This window comes from Galeopterus variegatus, unplaced genomic scaffold, assembly GCF_000696425.1.
Source record: "Galeopterus variegatus unplaced genomic scaffold, G_variegatus-3.0.2 Scaffold13916, whole genome shotgun sequence".
Lineage (NCBI taxonomy): Eukaryota > Metazoa > Chordata > Mammalia > Dermoptera > Cynocephalidae > Galeopterus > Galeopterus variegatus.
Window position 1 is genome coordinate 11,955 of NW_007740027.1, and position 20,542 is coordinate 32,496.

The 20,542-nt window shown below is 55.0% G+C and overlaps 1 protein-coding gene across 1 annotated transcript; it reads left to right on the forward strand.

Annotated features, from left to right (window-relative positions):
* Positions 1-87: 87 nt before the first annotated feature.
* On the forward strand, positions 88-16,121 carry LOC103581779 (vasohibin-1). Its single transcript, XM_008563532.1, has 7 exons — positions 88-960; positions 6,382-6,470; positions 7,957-8,013; positions 9,538-9,612; positions 12,274-12,655; positions 14,497-14,609; positions 15,694-16,121. Exons 1-7 carry the CDS (start codon positions 658-660, stop codon positions 15,764-15,766), a joined length of 1,092 nt encoding a protein of 363 aa, XP_008561754.1. The 5' UTR covers positions 88-657; the 3' UTR covers positions 15,767-16,121.
* Positions 16,122-20,542: the final 4,421 nt, after the last annotated feature.

Genomic DNA, 20,542 nt, shown 5'->3' on the forward strand with positions numbered 1-20,542 from the left:
CCCTCCCCGCGCCCCGCCAGCTGCGAGTCGCGGCGCCCAGACTTGTCACGTCGCGTCGGAGAAATCGGCCCCCGAGCCGCCAGGGGGTCCCGGCTAGGAGCTCCGAGCCCGGAGTCGCCTCGGTTCCCGCTGTCCCCGGGGCGCGCGCGCAGGTGTGAGCGTGCGAGGGTTTTGTGGAGGAATTCGTGCTCCCTAAAACTGCAAGCCGGGGCGCCCCGTCGGCATGGACACCCGTGCCTTGACCCTTCCTTTATGCGACCGCAGGTCTGAGCTGTCTGGCCTCAGTTTCCCTCCGACTTTCTCCTCTCCGCGAGCCCAGACTGCTACCCGTCATTGTTCTCGCTGTCAAGTGGGGGTGCTTCGTGAAGGCTGTCGAGTTGGGGTGTGTTCTCTTTATCTCGTTTTTCAAACAGAGTAAGGCATCTACTGCTGACCCTGGACGACCCGCCCCCTCGACCTCCACTTTACGTTGTTGCACTGATTTTTTTCTTTTTGAGTACTATTTTATTGTACATGGGCCACGCCCTGGTTTCTTAAAGGCGCCTTGCACACTTTGGCGATGTGTTATCGCTGCAGCTGGTGTGTGGGAGGCCTCCTGTGAGCCACCTATTTTCCCGCCTCCTGATACTTCCTCCCAACCTCGTCAAGGATTCAGGAATGCCAGGGGGGAAGAAGGTGGTCGCGGGTGGCAGCAGCGGTGCTGCCTCAACTGCTGCTGCTGCCCCCTCTGGGGTCAGACGTTTGGAGAACAGCGAAGGAGCCTCAGCCCAGAGAGATGACGAGCCAGAGGAGGAAGGGGAGGAGGACCTGCGAGATGGAGGCGTCCCCTTCTTTGTCAACCGGGGTGGGCTGCCTGTGGACGAGGCCACCTGGGAAAGGATGTGGAAGCACGTGGCCAAGATCCACCCGGATGGAGAGAAGGTGGCGCAGAGGATCCGTGGGGCCACGGACCTGCCTAAGGTGAGGCCTGGGGGGTGGGCAGCAGGATATCTAGGGTGTCAGTGACCGTGGGGCTCAGAGAGCAAAGCCACACTCTCCTCCGATGGGGTAGGGGACCACTGGCATCGTAAGATCAGAAAACAGAGAGGTCATACGTGTCCAGAAGAACTTTCTCTCTACTGCTGTTAAGGTCATTCTATGAGGGAGGGTTACACTGCATTCTCCCAACAGATGAGAAAGCCGAAAACTCAAGTAGGAACTCAAAGTCCCACAGCCAGTAAGTGGCAGAGCTGGGACTCAACCCCAGATCTTCAGGTTCCAGCTCCTCTGCTCTGTTTGGCACTAGATTCAGGGAAATTAGAAGAGGTCCTATGGTGAGGGGTAAAGTTAGATAATTTCCCGTGTTGGCTAGAACTCCTCCACCACGCCATCCTTCGGTTGTCGCCCACGAAGGCAGAGGCTTGTCTCATTCATCTTTGTTTTTCCAAGGCCTCCTATGTGCCTTTTACAGAACAGGCACTTATGTGTGTTTGCTGAATGAAAGGGTATTTGAGACTCTCTGTGCTGTACAGTGCTATGTGGAAATACATGGCCAATATTTAAAAACAAACAAACAAAAAACATTATGGTTAAGACTAAGGAAGCACTATTCCAAACGCAGAGGCCTGAAATCCCCAGAGCAGAGCCCTTTGGACAGAGGTCAGAGCCCAGTGCTTAGTCCTGCCTGCTCAGGTGGGAAAGAATGGCAGTTAGTGTGGATTAGACCTGGGGACAAGTGGCCTGTTTTGTTTTTTACCAAGTTTATTGGTAGAGGCATCAGAAAATGTCTTCTGAGAAAATAGAATTAGAGGTTGAAGGCTGAGCAACTGCCTAATGTTTCCAGAGGAAACATAATGTAGATTGATTTTGAATGGCTGCGTAATTGTCCTCTGCACTGCCTGATAATTTATTTAGCTAATTCGCTACGGTTAGATATTGTTAACAATATTTTATTCTTAAAATGAACACGGTGGTAAGCATTCTGAAACATAAATTTGAGATTCATCTCTGATTATTTCCTTGGGATGAATTCCTAGAAGAGAAAGTTGCATCGAAGAGATGGACATTGGTAGCCTGACCTTAGGCAAGCTCCTGCCCCTACGGTTAGATATTGTTAACAATATTTTATTCTTAAAATGAACACGGTGGTAAGCATTCTGAAACATAAATTTGAGATTTATCTCTGATTATTTCCTTGGGATGAATTTCTAGAAGAGAAAGTTGCATCGAAGAGATGGACATTGGTAGCCTGACCTTAGGCAAGCTCCTGTGGCCTATTTGAGCTGCAGTTTTCTCATCTTAAAGTGGGATTGATTGTGTCAGGCCGTAGGAGAGTGTGAATGGTTCCCTGCAGAACTGTCACCACTCCTAGGGACTAAAAAACAAAAAATCAATTAGCTCATTAGCGACTGGTCTATAATGTCATCTTGTCATTTCCAATTCTCATGTAGAGGGAAAACATCAATGAAGAAATTAAATTATTATGGGGGAGAGGGAAGGGTTGTGACTGACAGCAGTATGGTAGGGTGGAAAGAATTTTTGAGAAGTCTGGGAAAATTTGAAACTTCCCCTCCTCAAACCATGGGAAAAGTGTCTCAGATAGAGAAACCACATGCATCTACATGAGTTCCTCTTCTGCTTGGCCCTAAGTAGAAGGGAGCCCTCAGAGTCTGGAAGGAGTGGAGGAATCAGGAGGCCTTGGGGAAAGCAGCGCTGGTTGATGGCCAGCCACTGGCTCGCCCCCTCCCAAGTGGCCAGGCCATTGAGGCTGGCACAAAGGCATTCTCTGCAGAGGTCACACTGTGGTGGGCCCAAGAAGTGTTTCGTTGGGATTGCACAATGTTTTAAAAGACCACCTGAACCAAAATTAAAAACTGGGAGATTTCTTGGACAAAGATCCAAATTTTTGGCATCTTTTCAGAAAATGAGAAGATCTGGGAACACAGGATCTACAATCTCACAGGCAGCTGTCAGCTGGGGCTGAGGAGTGGTTTCCCCTCCCCCGGTGTGCCACAGCCCCCACCACTCACCTGCCCCATTAGCCACTTGCAGGTGATTGAGTCCAGAACCCCTGCAGAGTAGTGCTGGAGTCAAATCCACCAGGCACAAGTCCGACCTCTCCCATAGCTACTTACATGAGGAAGGTATGGAACTGCCTTGAGTGTCAGTTTCCTCAGCTGTGAAATAGGGATAATAGCATGCCCACTTCAGACGGGTGTTGAGAGGAATTGATGTATAGCATGTGATGCTTCATTAGTTGAGAGTCTGATAGGTATCCAGTAAATGGAGCTTCTTAGTGAGTCTGCAGCAAACCACCCCATAAGCACTTTGTAGAAACAGCCTTTACAAGGACGATGCCAATATGGTAAAGGGCAGCAGTTTCAAAGGGTCCCAAATTTAGCAACAATTTATGATCCTTGATAAGAAGCTCTTCTTGGGGTTTCAAGCTGCCACCACCTTCAAAAGCTTAGTGGCCACATACCCCAGACGCAGCTGCTGAAGGTCTAGCTTTGACTCTGGCCACTGCACTCCTACAGAATGAGATTGACATTGCTGGGTTCAGCACGTGCTGCCCGATACCTTCGGCACACACTAATAACAATGGCAGTGAGCAGGAACTGAGCCTTTGCTACGTGCCAGACCCTGTTCTAAGGCCCCAGCCTGCACCATTTATGTATGCTATGAGGTTAGTTCTATTTACAAATGAGGCATCTGAGGCACAGAGAAGTTAAAGAGCTTCACTAACATCACCAGACCATAAATGGCAGAGACAGGATTTCTAGAGTCACTCTATTAATCTCTAGGCCATAGCGCTTCCTGCCTGCTGGGCTCTACCCCCCTCCCCGAGCCTCACTGAGCTACACAGAAATGGACCTCACCAGTGAGAATGTCTTAGCAGAACTCGGGACTGTAGGAGTTCCTGGAGCAAGGGTAGCCTTGGTAGTAGAGGAGCAGCTGTCCCTGAGGAGATCTGGGGGACTGATATTACCCATCCCCACTGTACCCCACTTAAGCCCTCCCCTCAACAATGTGGAAGTATTCCTGGCTCCAGTTCCAGGTAGGGGTTGGGGACAAACCCAGGCAACCAGTTCTAACGTGGGCCTGGTCATGTGGACGTACAGCATCTTTCTTGTTTGTGTGTGAGTGAATGTGTCTGTGCTTGTGCTAAGCACTCAGAAAACAGGTGTAGGCGCTGTCTGCAGGGGGTAGCACGAGTCAGGAAGCTGTCCCGACAGCTCCTTCCAGCCTAGCCTTGTTGATGGTGGCCTCTAAGGCCCTGCTTATGAATCCTAGGTCTTTTTTTGACTCTTTTCCTTCTCACAGAGCAGCTGGATCCTGGGTCCTTTGTCTGGATGGCAGGTGCTGATGTTTTTGTGTGCCTGACCAGCTCTGGGTATGTTCAGGCGAATGGTTCTTGGGCTCAGCTCCCTTCCTGTTTGGAGCTCTTCCTGAGAGGTTGCACATACAGTCCTTACCTAAAGCTCCTCGGGCCACTTAACAACTGGGGATGATCTGCCTGCCCCACTTGCCTGCAGGGACTATACCTGAGGAGGTCAGGTGACTGGCTGGACCTGCATAGGAAGTTGCTAAGAAAGTTGCTAAGTAATTCCTCTAATTCCTCTCCCATCTCCCCACCCCCATATCCTTGATACCGATACCTGAGGAGGTCAGGTGACTGGCTGGACCTGCATAGGAAGTTGCTAAGGAAGTTGCTAAGTAATTCCTCTAATTCCTCTCCCATCTCCCCACCCCCATATCCTTGATACCGGGAGGCCAGGCCAGGCCCTCAGAGAGTTCTGGAGCCCATTTGGCGTAGAGTGGTAAGGCAGGAAGAGGGGGAGCCCCTCTCCCCTGGGCTTTTATCCTGTTGGTGACTGTCAGTGGTGGCACCAGTTTGGGGAGGAAGAATGATGTGAAAGAGGAAATAGCTTCCTCCAGATGGAGCCAGTGTGGTTGCTAGGGACAGCCCAGATGGGAAGGAGAGGACCAGTGAGGGAGGGGGAGAGAGGAAGTTCATGCAAAGCTGTCGCCAGACCGGAGGCCTCTTCCTCTTGCCTCTCCATCCTGTGAAGAGAGTAGGTGTCTGTTAGATGTCCCCCTGCCCTCAGCAGCACCCCAGACACGAATGTACAGAAATAACTGGTATGTCATTTCCGTCCCTGTCAGAGCCCCAGCCACTGCAGCCACATGAATTAAAAGGCAGTGCCCTCTGGGCTCGGTGTCCCCACCACTGGGAGAGCCTCCCAGGGAAAGGAGGAAGAGAACTGGGTCCTTCCCCCCCCACCCCGCCCTACCCCCTTCCCTTCACACATACTCCTGACATACAGGCTGGGACTCAGCAGCCCCAGCCAGGTGGGTGGGCTCTGTGTGGCCTTGGAGGGCCAGGTGGAGGCCTAGGAGGGCAGAGGGTGGAGCCTTTCTGTGTGAGGAGCCTGAGATCACCTCACAGCTGGCTGTGCCCAGAGGGGTGGGCCTTTCCTTGGAAGTCTGTTCTGAGACCCCAGAGGACCCTAGCTGACACATTACTTAGCCTCCTGAGCGTCAGGATTTGGGCTCCCCTGGCAGGAGAGGCACCCACATCTGTGCTGTGGCCTCTTTCCTGGAGAATGCCTGGTGGCCAAGGGACAGCCTTGGGTCTGCTGTCCTGACCTGACTCCGGTCAGCACACAGCCTGTTGGTTCCCAGGCATCAGGAAGCACCTGCCATTCTGGTGAGTAGGATTGTCTGGTTGTCCGGTTACCTGTCCTGCTTAGGCAAGGAGCTGGGGGGAAAGGGAGGTGTTGAAGGAGAACCCAGGGCCCCATTGTTTCTATGAAACTCCTCCTAAACGGCTAGGCCCCAGCAAGTAGGGCCACAGCAACAGCTGTTCCAAAATATGTCCCTCTGGCCTGCTCTCGCTGACTTACTCCCCAGACAGTTCAGGTTGGTGCTCTGGAAGGCCTTATAAATGTGGCCATGATACTGGGGTGGGTGACACCCCCTGCTGAGGACACGTTCATCCCTTCCAGGAGAGGATGAACACTGGGTAAACCAGTTTTGATCTAGCACTTGAACCAGACTGGACCCCAAACCCAAATGAACTTAACCCCAACATTGCCAGTCTTGTTAAGCCTTGAAGTTGATGAATATTTAAAATTAAAAACAGTAGATGAATCAACCTGTTTTTCTAAAAGTATTAAAGAAGCATAAAATTGGAACATCAACATAAACTCCAAATTTGGAAAGTCATCAAGTGCCAGGAGGGAAGGAACGGCTGGGATGGGGCCCTGGTAGGAGCAGCTGGAACGCAGGTTGTCCCTTCTCAGGGTGTGGCTCCTCTGGGGGCAAATCCTGGGTGTCTGGTGTGCTGGAAACTCCGGGGTGAACCTTCTCTTGTGACCCAAGCTCTTTCTCTGTCCCCAGATTCCCATACCAAGTGTGCCTACATTCCAGCCGTCTACGCCTGTCCCTGAGCGCCTGGAAGCCGTGCAGCGCTACATCAGGGAGCTGCAGTATCCTCTCTGGTCCAGGGTCACGGCCACCTTCTGGCTGGTGTTATGTGCCCAAGGGCCAAGTGGGGCTTGTTTCCAGACAAGGCTGGAGAGTCAGCAGAGCTTCCTTATCCCACAACTCCAGGGGTGCCATTCACATGGCATCTCTGTGCTCCCTGGAACCTTGTCCCCTCTGGGTGTCTGCTGTGTGCTGGACCCACTCCAGCCTCTTTGCTACCTGCTTCCTCCTGCTACTGTGTGATGGGGTAAAGAGGGAGAAATGTCTCCTGAGTGACTCACTGGTGGGTTGACCAAGTCTGGATCACCTCTATCATCCATCCAAACCTGCAGAGGAAGAGAGAGGAAGCTCCCTTGGGGCTGGTGAAAAACTGGTTTTAAAGGAGGATTGGGGGAGAAGGGAGGATGAACAGTATTTTATGCTCAAGGAGATAAGTTCCTCATCTTGGAATTTTCTCCCAGTTCTTTGGCTTTCCTTCCCTGGCAGGTCAGCTGCCTAGCATGGAAAGAGCTGGGCTCTCATGAATCCAGGTTTGCCTGTGTCCATGCTCTGGCCCCCTGCAGCCTCTGCAGCCCTTGCACCCTGTCCCAGAGCTGTGTGTGTCCTGGTCTTTTCCCCCAGCCCTCCTGGCTGCAGATGAGGTCAGAGGTGGGAAAACTAGACAAGGGTCCTGAGTAGGGAAAGCCCTGGCTGATAGCTGAAAATCGGGTCCAGCCCCTCCCCTTGCAATGGTTTTCCCCCAGCCCTCCTGGCTGCAGATGAGGTCAGAGGTGGGAAAACTAGACAAGGGTCCTGAGTAGGGAAAGCCCTGGCTGATAGCTGAAAATCGGTTCCAGCCCCTCCCCTTGCAATGGGGAAAATGTGGGCCAGTGAGGGCAGGTGGTTGGCTCAGGCTTTCCCCCAGCCCTCCTGGCTGCAGATGAGGTCAGAGGTGGGAAAACTAGACAAGGGTCCTGAGTAGGGAAAGCCCTGGCTGATAGCTGAAAATCGGGTCCAGCCCCTCCCCTTGCAATGGGGAAAATGTGGGCCAGTGAGGGCAGGTGGTTGGCTCAGGAGCACCCCGCAATTAGAGGCTGAGCTGGACCCCCTCCCCCAGCCTTCTCCTCGCAGTTCATGTTGCTTCTCAGCTGGTTGGAAAATGAAGGGCTACAGAGAGCTGTCCCCACCCAGCTGCAGCTTCTTCCCCAGCCCTGGCCGAACTGGCTGCCTGCCCCATGTCTCCCGTCCTAGGAAGGGAGGCCAGGGAGAACGAGGGTGAAAGCCAAGGAGGGCGAAGGAGAAAGACAGAGAAGGGCATGTGGAGGAGAAGCCTCTCCCCTGCAGGAGACTTGAGCATCCTCCCAGGTGCCACCTGGGACGCACTTGGTGCGGTCCTTCCCCAGCCTGCAACACTGGGAGTGCTGGGCCCCTGGGGCCTGGGGGATGGTTGGGAGGAGAGGGACAACCTGTTTCAGACCAAGCCAGGAAGCCCTTAACTGGTGCCCACAGGTACAATCACACAGGGACACAGTTCTTTGAAATTAAGAAGAGCAGACCTCTGACAGGGTAAGTATGGGAAGGCCCCATTCCTCTGTCTGAAGGCTGGGTCGGATCCTCTGTGGTGTGCCTTTGAGTGGAAGCTTCGAGCAGGCAGGGACTCTCCCGATGGAAGCCAGCCATCAGGGACAGATACCACCCTGGGATCCTAAGAATGTCATAAGGAGGGAAACCTGGCTAAGATGAACAGCCAGGGCTACCTTTATGGAAAGAAAACCCCGACGCTCATGCTGAGCTGGTATGGTAGCGGGCAGTCACCCAGACCCCCAGCCTGACCTGATGGAGATAGAGGGTGGTCCCAGGTAGACTGTCTGTAGATGAGCCTCAGATTTTATTTTTTTTATTTTTTAATGAAAGGTGGGCCTGGCGGAAGTGAGCCCTTCACCCATCTGTCTGTTCCCTGCCTGTGCACTCCCCATTGCAGGGCACCTGCGTGGTCACCCCATTTGCCTTACTGGACTCTGCTGGTCATTTGTAGAAGGTCCAGTGTCTGAGCAACAGGAAGGACTCCACCAGAATGTTGTATCTTTCACTTCCCATCCCACCACTCAGTGTGTACACCCCTGGCTGGATACGTTTGCTTAAGAAAGTTTCTGCCAGTGAAGCCCAGAGGGCAGAGGAGAGTAATTAATGGGGGTGGGGTGAGGGTGGGGGTGATGGGGGGTGTCAGCCCAAAGATGCCCACAAGCTTTTAAAAATTAATGTGAACTTTACATCTTGCTACACACATAATCTATGTTTGCTTTCTTGTGAAAAATACTTTAAATGGTTTATTAGCAAAATTACCTAATTACTTCCTTTCCAAGTCCCTGGGTGTAATACAGCCTCCCTAACCTTAGTGCTTTGCTCTTGTACTGTGGCTGCTGTGTGTTGGGGGCCGCTCAAGCCTCATTTGGGGTGGAGGAGTCTAGACACCCTCCTGGACAAAAAGTCAGTGGCCAAGCTGAAACCCCAGGCCCTGGGGCAGCACTGGGGAGGAGGGAGGAACCAGGACTCAGGGATAGGCTGTCTTAAAATGACCTTAATTCCAAGTTCAGGAGCACATTGGGGTTCACCAGGTGGCTCTTGGCCTGAGATCGCACATCCAGACCCCACTATGGGGGAGCAATTGCAGTCAATTTGCAAGCTCTTCAAAGAAGCCATGTTCAGGGGTGTCAGAAAGAGATCAATGCTGTGCTCTAGAAGAGATCAAAACCAAGGTCCCCACCTCCTCCCACCACTGGCTGTCCAGGTCCTGCCCGGGTTCCTGCTGCCCTCCCCCAGAGGTTACTGGAGCAGGAGCTTGGTGAGGGAGTAGGAAGTGAGAGGAGAGAGGGGAGGGAGAGTGGGCCTCCTTCCTTATCACCAGCGGCTGCCTCTTTCCCCAGCCATGCAGGCTCCAAGTGGGGGTGTGGGGGCGGGGAGGTGCTGTGCCTGAGAGGGCAGTTTGCAGGGGAAGGGGAGGGGTGGGGGGAGGAGCCCTGCCCCCTCCTGACTTTCCCCACCGGAAGGGACTGGAGGTGCTGATCTCAGCCTCGTCTCTCTTTCCTACAGGCTGATGGACCTGGCCAAGGAAATGACCAAAGAGGCTCTGCCAATCAAATGCCTGGAAGCCGTGATCCTGGGAATGTATCCTTCCTCCCCTTGGGAGGCCTGGGAGGGGCCCCTATGGGCCTCAGCTTCCTGCTGTGAAAGGGGAGGGCTGTGTGAGGTCCAGGGCTCTCCCAGCCCTCTTCTATGCAGTCATTGCCTGGAGGTGGAGGAGCCCCCAAAGGTCAAGGAGCCTGGGGAGGCCCACAACCCAGTTGCTGCCTTCCTGGGCTTGCTGGGTGGCTCTTTACTGAGTCATGTGGACACAGTGACCCTATTCTCTGAACCCTGAATCCGGGCACATTGCCTCACAAAGGCTGTTGTGTCATTTGCAAGAGCCAGGCCTTCTGGGAGAAGCTGTTGGGATGCCCAAGTGTTGGCGTTTCTAGGACATGGTGATTTATGGAGATGATGGATGGGATCTTTGAAGCAGAGCTGCCTCAAAAAAACACAAATGGGGTTTCTCAGTCATCCTGCCAAAGGGCAGAAGTGGAGCCTATAGCCGGGTCACTAGGGTAGCAGGAGGTAGCCAGACAGGCCCCAGGAGAGGCTGCCCTGCCCAGTGCCCCCATGCAAGCGAGGGGGAGGCGAGGCAGGTGCTCGTGGCTGGTTCTCTATCCCGAGTGGTCAGCACCAGAACCCTACTTTTTTTAAAAAAAGTCATCTTATTTAAAAAAATTGTTAAACTTGTTCAGACGTAGACAGGACAATCTTATGAACTCCCAGTGCACCTATTCCTCAGCTTTGCCAATTGAAGGCCAGTCTTGTTTCATCTCTTCCCACTCCCCCATGTTCCCTGCCAGTTTAAGCATTTGTCTGTCACCCCAGGAATGGGTGGCCCGCATGGCTCAGTGCTGCAGAGGAGCCCAGATGGTGAGGGTCAGGAGGGCAAGGTGAGGCTACCTCATGGGACAAGGAGGAATCTGTTCCCTGGGACAGGCCCCAAGAGGAGGAGGGCCGTGATCCGAGGGTCGCTCCCCCACCCCTCACATAGACATACGTGCCTTAAGTTCACACAGAGAGGCTGCGGGTGCCCTCCTCCCCAGAGGTCCTGAGAGCTAACTCCACCACTGGGACAGTCACATGCTGACAGGACAGGCCCATTTACACGAGCCCGAGCTGCATTGCCCTGCTTGTAGTGTCCTTTGTTAGGATGAGCATTAGGCCAGTTCCGTACCTCCTCATGACCCCACATTCACTCTCCTTCAGGGGCCACACATCAAAGTGGAGGCTCCTGATGACATCGTAGAAGGGAGACAGCTCCCTTCTCCCCCGAACACACACCCGAGGCATTTCAGGGGTTGACTGGTGGCTTGTGGGCAGGAAGAAAGCAGGAGCAGCCCCCATCTGGGTGAGGGATCCCTCTCCTGTGTCCCCACAGCTCCCGCAGTCACTGCACATATGTTGGGCGCTATACTGAGTTTCTGCCTGTGTCTCATCCCCACTGCACTCTGAACCTCTGCAGGGCAGGGCTGCATTACCCATCTCTATCCCTGATTCCTTGGTCACCCTCAAGGAATCAGGCTCAGTAACTGTTGTTGGAATGAGTTTAGCACTGGGAGGAATACGGTAGTATCTGAGAATACAGGCTTTGGGTCAGGCCGACCTGGACTTGAATCCTGGCTCTACGGCTTACTCACCATGTGACCCTTGAGCAGGTTCCTTAACATCTCTGAGCCTCAGAGTCGTCCTTTGCAAAAGGGGATAATGGTAGTGCTGTCACAGAGTTGTTAGGACAACTGAGTGGGTGCGTGCATGTAAGACACTTAGTGCAGCCTCTGTAGGTGGTATCTGCTCCATGCTTTTATCCATTCATCTCCTTGTACCCATTTATCCAAGATGAGTTTTACTGAGTAACTGTTATGTGCCTGGCTCTGTGCTGGGCCCTGGGGAAACAGTGGAGAACATGACGGACAAGGTCTTTCTCCTCAGGAAGTTTACATTCTAGCTGGGGAGACAAGCAAGCAAGTACAGACTGCGCCTGTGGTGGTGAGTGCCGCGGAGGAACAAGCCACGGAGCAGCCCTGCTGTAGAAAGGGAAGTGGGCCATGCCCGCCACGCTGAAGGCCTGCAAAGGAGCCGGCCAGGTGGCAGTGGGGCCAGTGCAGCGTGCTCCGGGTAGCCGGGCCGGTGGTATGGTGTGGGCTGGGGTGGGCACAGTGCTGGCCTCCCAGGGCCTGGCATGGGCTGGGTTTAGTTGAAGGGCAATGGTTAGTATTTGTGTTTGGGGGGCGGTGGTGAGAGGAGAGACTGAGCAGGACGGTCTGCATCTGTGAGGAGCTGTGTGAATGAGAGAACGTGTCCAAGAACGTAGCTGAGGGGAAGTGCCCAGCCCCGTGACTGGCAGGGGCGGCGGGAGACAGGAGGAGGCAGGCGCCTGTCATCCCTCCCTCGGCCGCAGTAGCGGCGTCAGGTCTTAGTGTTTTGTGAGCCCTGCTCGACCTCGGGGCAGCGACCACTGATCACCGAGAGCCCCGTTCCTATAAAGGGTCACTGTGCTGAGCACCTGCTGTGTACCGGGCTGGATGCTAGATGACAGAAGGACGGGGACGAGCACGCGTGGTGTCTGCACTCGGGGGCCACGTCTGGGGCCCCTGGGCACAGCATCTCCCAGGGGTGGGGGCCGTCGCAGCCCCGGTCCCGTGTGCCGCCGGCCCCTGCGCCTCTCGGGGCTCTTTCCTTAGCTCTGGGACCGGCCAGTTACCTCACCAACAGCATGCCCACCCTGGAGCGCTTCCCCATCAGCTTCAAGACCTACTTCTCAGGGAACTACTTCCGCCACATCGTGCTGGGGGTGAACTTGGGCGGCCGCTACGGCGCGCTGGGCATGAGCCGGCGCGAGGACCTGATGTACAAGCCGCCCGCCTTCCGCACGCTCAGCGACCTCGTGCTGGACTTCGAGGCCGCCTACGGCCGCTGCTGGCACCAGCTCAAGAAGGTGAAGCTGGGCCAGTGCGTGTCGCACGACCCGCACAGCGTGGAGCAGATCGAGTGGAAGCACTCCGTCCTGGACGTCGAGAGGCTGGGCCGCGACGACCTCCGCAAGGAGCTGGAGCGGCACGCGCGCGACATGCGGCTCAAGGTCAGGGGCGGGACAGGGGAGGGGCGCTGCTTCCTGGGGGGGGTCACTCCTCCACGCCCTCACCCTGTGCCCCCAGCCCCAGCAGAGATGGCGTGGGGACTAAGGGAGAGGACAGGTGTGAAGCTTCTGCTCGGTGGTGGGATTGTCGTAGGCCCCTTAGGTGGGCAGGCCGGGGAAGGCTCCCGAAGGAGGAATCGGGTGAGCTGGGTTTGGGTAGTGGTAGGTCTTGGACACGTGAAGAAGGACAGGGGTGCGGTACTCCAGGTGGGGGAACTTTAGTAGGAAGCATCCCTTGGTGGGAAATCGTGGCCTATCTATCTGGAGGGAAGGTGGGGTGGGGGGTTGAGCAGCTTCCCCATCCCCCAGTGTATGTATCCCAACTCTTGAGCCACCCCTTCCCCCAGTCCCCTGCAGCCAATAAAGGACTAGGAGAATGTCAGAAGAGTGAGCCCTGGGTAAGACAGTAAGGATGGTGGTTTTTTCTCCCTCTTAGATGAACAGGAGTCTTTGGGAGCTGGGGTGAGGGTGTTGTACCCAGAACAGTTGGGCTGATCTGTTTAGGAACTGGCCCCAGAGCCTTCCAGCAGGCAGAATTTTGGCCTCTGCCTGGGTCCCCCTAGACTGGGGGGTGTTCATCCCCTCCCCATCACTCAGTCATTGCTGCATGGTGCCTCTGCCCCTCCAGGCAGCCTGACACCCCCACTTCAGCCTCCAACCTGGGCACTTGCCTGTCCACTGCTTCTCCTGACAGCCCCAGGAGGCCAGCGAACAGTAGGTGGTGGCTCCATTTTCAGGGTAGGAAGCCCTGAGACTTGCTTATAGACAGTGAGAGGCACGTGGGACTGGAGCACAGCCTCCTGATGGGGAATCCGGGCTTGTCGCTGGTGCCTTGAGGGTGTCCTGGTAGGGGTTTGCAATAGCTAGGGCTGCCCTAGGCCAAGACCTTGCAGATGATGGTGCCTTCCCTCAGAGCACGTGGGACTGGAGCACAGCCTCCTGATGGGGAATCCAGGCTTGTCGCTGGTGCCTTGAGGGTGTCCTGGTAGAGGTTTGCAATAGCTAGGGCTGCCCTAGGCCAAGACCTTGCAGATGATGGTGCCTTCCCTCAGGACAGGAGCAGGCTGCAGTCAATCCTGCATTAGAGAGCGGCTACTCTCTTCTGCTCCGGAGCTGATCCTCCTTGTCTAATCATGGGTCACCCACCCAGCACCCTGGCTCTTGCTGCTTGGAGTATTATTGTCTTCGAGACAGCAGATTGTATCTACAGTTGGAGCCAGTAGTTACCTGTGATTCCCAACCTACTCAGGGCTAAGGACTCCCCAGGTTATTTGCCCCTCTCTGGCACCCCACGGTACATTCCATGTTTTGAAAACTCAAGTCAAGCTGACCGTGCTGCATAAAGGACAATTCATATGTTTTTCTCATTTTTCTTTGAATCAGAGACAGAGCTGCCAGTCTGACTTCTGATTGGCTCAAGATAACCAGTGTCACTCTTGGGGTTGGTTGGATCCCAGCTCAAAGCTAAGACATGGGCAGGCCACTTCCTGAACTCGCATGTTTACCTGGTGTGGGTTAAGGGGCCTTTTCTTTGAGAGCTTTTTACAATATTATGACAACTCAGTGACTTCCCCCCATTTCTGTGCTACCTTCAGACCCAGTGGGGATTGGGCAGCCCTGCTGAGGTACTCCTGCCTTGGCAGCTTTAGTGCATGGGAAGTAGGTTTGGAAAGACCCTTTGGAAAGTTTGAGGCTTCCCGGGCCCTGCTCAGGCAGCTTCTGGCAGGACGGTTGGGCTCTGGGGCAGCCTGGAACGATGCTCTTGTTTCTTTCTCCCCACCTAGATTGGCAAAGGGACAGGCCCTCCCTCTCCCACCAAGGACCGGAAGAAGGATGTTTCCTCCCCGCAGCGGGGCCAGTCCAGCCCCCACCGCAGGAACAGCCGCAGCGAAAGACGGTGAGAGATGGGATAACCCTGGGTGGGCCCAAAGAAGCTTTTTTCCTCTCCTCTCATCTTCTGGGTCCCTCTCTCTTTTCACCCCTCTCTTCTCCTCTCTCTCCCCTTCCCTCTTTTTTTGTTCCCACCCAAGGGAGGTGGTTTGGACCAGTGGGTTTATGTGTTGACATGTCCCACAGCAAGACAGTCCCATTTCCGGACAAAACAGCCCTCAGCAGGCCCACTGGTTCCTCTGTATGGAGCCCTGGTGCTGGGCCAGCAGGTCCATACAGAAGGCCCAGCTTGTGGCAGAAAGGGTGATGTGGGAAGCCAAGGGAAGAGGTGGGGCCTGAGAGGCAGTGTGTTCTCCCAGGAATGTCCCTGGCGGGGAAGTGGGGGAGGGGCTGAACATTAAGTGGTGGCTGTATGTAGCCTGGGTAGATAGATGGTTTTGAACATAACAGAAGAGGTGGGGCCTGAGAGGCAGTGTGTTCTCCCAGGAATGTCCCTGGCGGGGAAGTGGGGGAGGGGGCTGAACATTAAGTGGTGGCTGTATGTAGCCTGGGTAGATAGATGGTTTTGAACATAACTTTCCCCCAGATGGTCTGTGGTTTTCGTCTGTATCTAGATGGCAAAAACATACCATTAAAATACCAGGCCTTGTCCTATGATTTCATCTCCTACATATCAGTCTGGCCCTTGCTTTAAATATAATTGTCATTGTGGAGCCACCTCTCTGGTATGAATTAAGGGTACCAAGCAGGCCTCTGGCACCAAAATATTCATCCTCACTGCCTTTGATCTAGGAGGCTTTTATAGAGGACAGATTTCCCTTGGAGAGGTTTGTACTTGAAGCTGTTACCCTCAACTGTGGCCCAGTCAGCCAACCTGCAGCGAAGAGCAAGAGCCTGCAGGAGAGAGCCAGGGACCACACTCAGGAGAGGACAGGCAGGCCAGGGCTTCCAGACACTCCCTTCCTCATGTGCTCTGCTACTTGCTGGAGGGCCCCTGGAAGGTTGGAGGGGGAGCCCGCAGGGGCAGCTACAGCTTGCTCCCTCCCGCTCCAGCTTACTCTCCCCCTGCTCTGCTCTGTTCCTCCCTGCAGGCCCTCGGGTGAGAAGAAGCCTTCCGAGCCCAAAGCCATGCCAGACCTCAACGGGTACCAGATCCGGGTGTGAGGCGGGAGCCAACACCCTAGGCCTCCCCTGCCTCTGGGGGCCCAGACCCACCTGCTGGAACCAGCCTTGCTCATGGGCAAGGAGGGGCTGGTGAAGGGGCGGGCAAGGGGCTACAGGAAGAGTGTTTTGCAACTCAGCTTCCCAAGCTGCTCCCCGTCCCACTGAGCCAAGCCCCCTAACTTGGGGCCAAGAGGCAGTTAGTATTTTATTTGGAGTTTTTAACTCTACAACTGCAGTTTAAAGTATTTGGAGAAAACTTAAAACAAATGATCTGCTGATGGCTAGAAGGCCAGTGCTTGGGAGGTCTAAGTGCCACGAGGCTGGATGAGGAGGATTTGCTGGTTTTGCTGGTGCCCCTGCCCCAGCATCTGTCTGGGAGTTGGGTGCATGCTATCTATGGGAAATTTCCCAGCCCCACCAGGCCTGTGGCAGGAGGGTGGGGTGGGGGGTGAAGGTATTTTTCTAGTTGTCTGCCTTGGCAGAATCTTGACCCAGGGAAAGGGAAGCAGGGTAGGAGTCATCCTGAGAAAGGTCTTTGTAGCCCATAAAGCAGGAGCTTAGCATAGGCCACATCTGCCCCAAGACAGAGAGCCCGTGGCCCAGGAGAGCCCTCAGGCTATGTGAGCTGAGCCTACCTGCTGGCAGAGCCCCAGGCTGGGAATGGGCTACAGGAGAGCCCAGGAAAGGACCATTGGGTGAAGAGTTCCCAAGCCCTTAACCGAGTCTACTTGCTCAGTGCCAGCCCTGCCTGTTGCTGTAGCCCAGAGGGTCCCTGCGGAGGGGCTAGGCTGTGCAGAGGGCCCAGAGTTGCACTGGGGTCAGCACAACTGTGGGGACGGAGCAGATCTTGGAGCTGGTCTGGGAACCATGATGGGCATGGAGTGATGTGGTGGGACACTCAGGCCTGGGTCATTTCCTAGCAGTGCCAGGAGTGGGCTCTGCTGTTCCCCGCTTTCTAATACCTCAGTCCTTGCTGGGGAAATCAAGCAGACCAGGATGCTTGTGCCCCAGGCCCATCTCTCCTCCTTTAACAGTCTCTTTAAGCTTGGGGTTGCAGTGATGGTCAGGCCTGTCACTTGTGGCAATTCATTAGGGCCCTGGCAAGGAAGAACCTAAGCAGCTGGGCCCAGCCACAGCCTGTCAGGCATGAGATATCTGGTGGAGAAATGAGGGGGTGTGGAGAGAAGTTGGCAGGGCTGGGGGAAGATTCTGGAGGTCAAGAAACAAGGAGGTGCGGGGCATTGGTGCAGTGTAGCCACTGAGGAGGGACAGAGCCAGAGAACTGGGGGGTGTATGTGAGAAAGGGTTGTGGGGGAGAGTTTTGGATCAGGCTGACTTGGAGAGTAGTGAGTCCCCTGTTGCAAAGACTAGATGGCTTCTTGTCAGAAAGGTGTAGAGGGGATTCAGGTCATGGAAGGGTAGTTGGGTGAGGTGACAATTAAGATTACTTTTATATTGAGGCTACAGTCTGCCAAAGGCAGATGTCAGAAGGCTTTAGAGGAGCTGCGGCCTGGATAAGGGAGGCTCAGAAGGGCTGTAAACTCAAATGCTTACGGGGCCAGCAGGTGATTAAAAGAAGGCTACAGGGCTGGGCGGGGACTATGGCAAACTGAAGAGGGCATTCCCTACTAAAGGGGCCACTGCTGCTTAGCTGTTCTAATAGAGGAAGCAAGCTTTGTGTTGCCAGAATGACTTTTCAGAGGCCAGAACTCTGAATTGTTATGTGAAAACTGATTTTTAAATGTTGGCAGTCAGTTCAAAAAATTTAAAACCCCGGTACAGATGAAAGAGAATGCCAGTTTGCAATCTCTGGAGTAGAGAGAGCTTGTGCTGGGAAGTCTACTGAGATGCTTTGAAGTGGGAAATATGAAAGTTCTAAGTTTCCCCAAGCGGGGCGGAGCTGGGGTGGATCCTTGTGGCTGGGGAGGAGGACAAATGCTGCTGAAGCTCTTCCCAGCGTGGGCACTGCCTGCTGGTCATCCTCATCACTCTCCCTGCAGACCAGAGACCAGCCAGAGACCCTCTGCAGTTGCTGGGTCACCAGAGAGGGTGGAATGGAATAGAAATAGTGCAGCTCTCAGCCTGCCAGGGAGCTGGGTGATGCCTGGAAGTAAAGAGGAAGGGAGGGAGTTGCTTTTGCTGATGAGGGTGCCCGTCAGGGAAGGCACCAGAGGCTCGCAGCTCTTCAAACCAGCAGCTCTTGGCCCAGAGCCAGGCCCAGTCGGGCCCAGCCAAAGGCACCCTGGGAGGCCAGCTGGTCAGTCTCTTGCCTCTCTGGGCTCCTCATGGGGTCAGTGGCCCTGGGGAGGTACTGACTTCATCCCTGCGTGCCAATCAGAGGGGCATGGGGACCCCTGGCCCACCGTCCCATCTCAGCTTTCAGGGAGTGAGGGTGGTGGTCTCCATGTTTTCATGATAGCTCAGCATGGAAAGCACGAGGCTGAAACAAGGTCCCTTGTGGCCCCAGAAGCCTCTGGGGAACTTCCGGGGAATGACAGACTCTGAGGGGAAGAGATGTGAGGGAGCTGGGAGCTGGAGTCAGGGAGATATGTTGGGAGCTGCTCAGGGTCAGTGGCCCTGGGGAGGTACTGACTTCATCCCTGCGTGCCAATCAGAGGGGCATGGGGACCCCTGGCCCACTGTCCCATCTCAGCTTTCAGGGAGTGAGGGTGGTGGTCTCCATGTTTTCATGATAGCTCAGCATGGAAAGCAAGAGGCTGAAACAAGGTCCCTTGTGGCCCCAGAAGCCTCTGGGGAACTTCCGGGGAATGACAGACTTTGAGGGGAAGAGATGTGAGGGAGCTGGGAGCTGGAGTCAGGGAGATATGTTGGGAGCTGCTCCTGGTTCTGGTGCCCTAGAAGGACGCTGTGACCCATAGGCTCCTTCCCTGGGACCGGAGCCCTGGGGAGGAGGGAGCAGAACGAAGCCCTACTCCCTGCTGTCTGCGAGGGAGGGTGCTGGTCCCCAGCTGGGAGTCCCCTGGCACTCACCCTTCCTGAGGTGAGACCTCGGGTCTGTGGCGTCCACCACGGGACATAGCGGTGCTTTTTAATTTATTTTAAACTGTTTCTCATATGTAGCAACCCCTCCTCCCCTCCTGGGTGTGTTTACAGAGGCTCTGCTCTGTGGGGCAGGCCTGGCTGCGAGGCTTCAGTGCAGGCAGAGAGGCAGGGGCTTTGGGGCCTTAGTCACCATCCATGGTATCACCCCATCTCACTTCCAGTGAGGGACAGGGGCCTGGCTGATGGGACTCAGCTCCCTGACTCAGGACTGCCTTCCAGCTCCTCCGCCCCCAGGGATGGGGCTGCTGGCTGAGGAGGGGACAAAGTAAGGTCAGAGAAAGCGCTTGGTAAGGTGTGCTGGAGCAGGGGGTGACTGCTGGGTCTCCCCAAAGCTTGGCTCCTTGTGCTCCGTGCGGGACAGGACACTGGGAAGCTGGGTTTAGAGCACCTTCCTATCCACCTAACTGCCAGGCCTCTCCCTCCATGGCCTTGCCACATTCTCACACTCCCCCCACCCATCATGCCAGCGGCCCCTGTCCTTACTCAGGCATGGCCAAGTGGGGAAAGAGCAGCCCACTGGCCTTGGGATGCAATGGTAAAGCCTGGGGCTGGGGTTGCAAGGGGCAGAAAGAGCCAAGAAGCTGATCACGTCTAATTCCAGGCCTTTCTGTCATGTCATGACCCTCCTCTTCCAGCTCAGAGTTGACTTCCCTGGGAGTTGGCCTAATTCCGGCAGGTAGAATCCCAGAGGCATGTGTGCATGTGTGTGCCTGGTTTTCCTGCCTGGAGTGTTTTCTGGCTTAGCTGCAGCAACATCCGCAGGCCCACCTTCCACACTGTGCCCTGGCCTCGGAGCGCAGGGATGTGCATGCGGCACCAATGTGTGGATGGTGTGAAGAGCAGGAAACAGTCTTCTGGAGGAGTGTGGGGGGAGGGGGAGAGTCTGCCAGGTCCCATCGCCTCCACCAGCTTCCCAGGCCAGGTAGGGCTGCTGTGGTGCTAGCTGTGTTCATCAGTGTTGACCCACTCACCCCCTCTTGGTGCTCCGGAGTCCCAAGTTCCCCTCTTTCTTCAAGTCTGGCAAGAGAGAAGAAACCTGGGCGTGCTTGGCCCGCGGGGCCTGGTGATGATGGGCCACCCCCTCCCTTCAGCTCTGTGTTTGGCTGCGTGATGTACTGACTTTGTTCTTCCTGTTCTCATATCAGTATCACCCCACACTTTCACTTTTACACTCCTCATTCCTGTTGTCACTTTTCCCCTGAAAGGAATAAAGTCTCCCCAGCTCTGATTGTATGGGCTGGGCAGAAACCACATGTAAGCTTTGTCTCCTTTCCTTTGGGAGCTGGGGCCAACCCCTACCAGTATTAGCCCTATTGGCTCCAGGAAGAACCTGAGCAGAAGTAAGGGGAGCATAAACCAGGGAGCAGGAAACCTCCCAGCCCCTGCGGTCACAATGAAACTTTTGGAGTCCAGGCCATTCAGTGTCTCGTTTACCCTAATCTGGGAGATCTTCCCTGCCGGCCATAAATGAGCCCCACACAGCAAGGCCCTGGAGGCCCAAGTCTGTTCCCAGGATGTGTTCCGGAGCCCTCCTCTTCCTGTCCTAGTCCACAGCAGTCCATCAAGAACAAAGGAAAAAGGGGGAGTGTTGTAGGGGATGAGCCTATTTCAGGAAACCATAGCAACAGGAATTTGAAGTCCCTTCTCATCACAATCGCCAATCCAGAATCCATGGTGGTTAAAGCCACAGCTTTGGAAAATACCTCCGGGTCC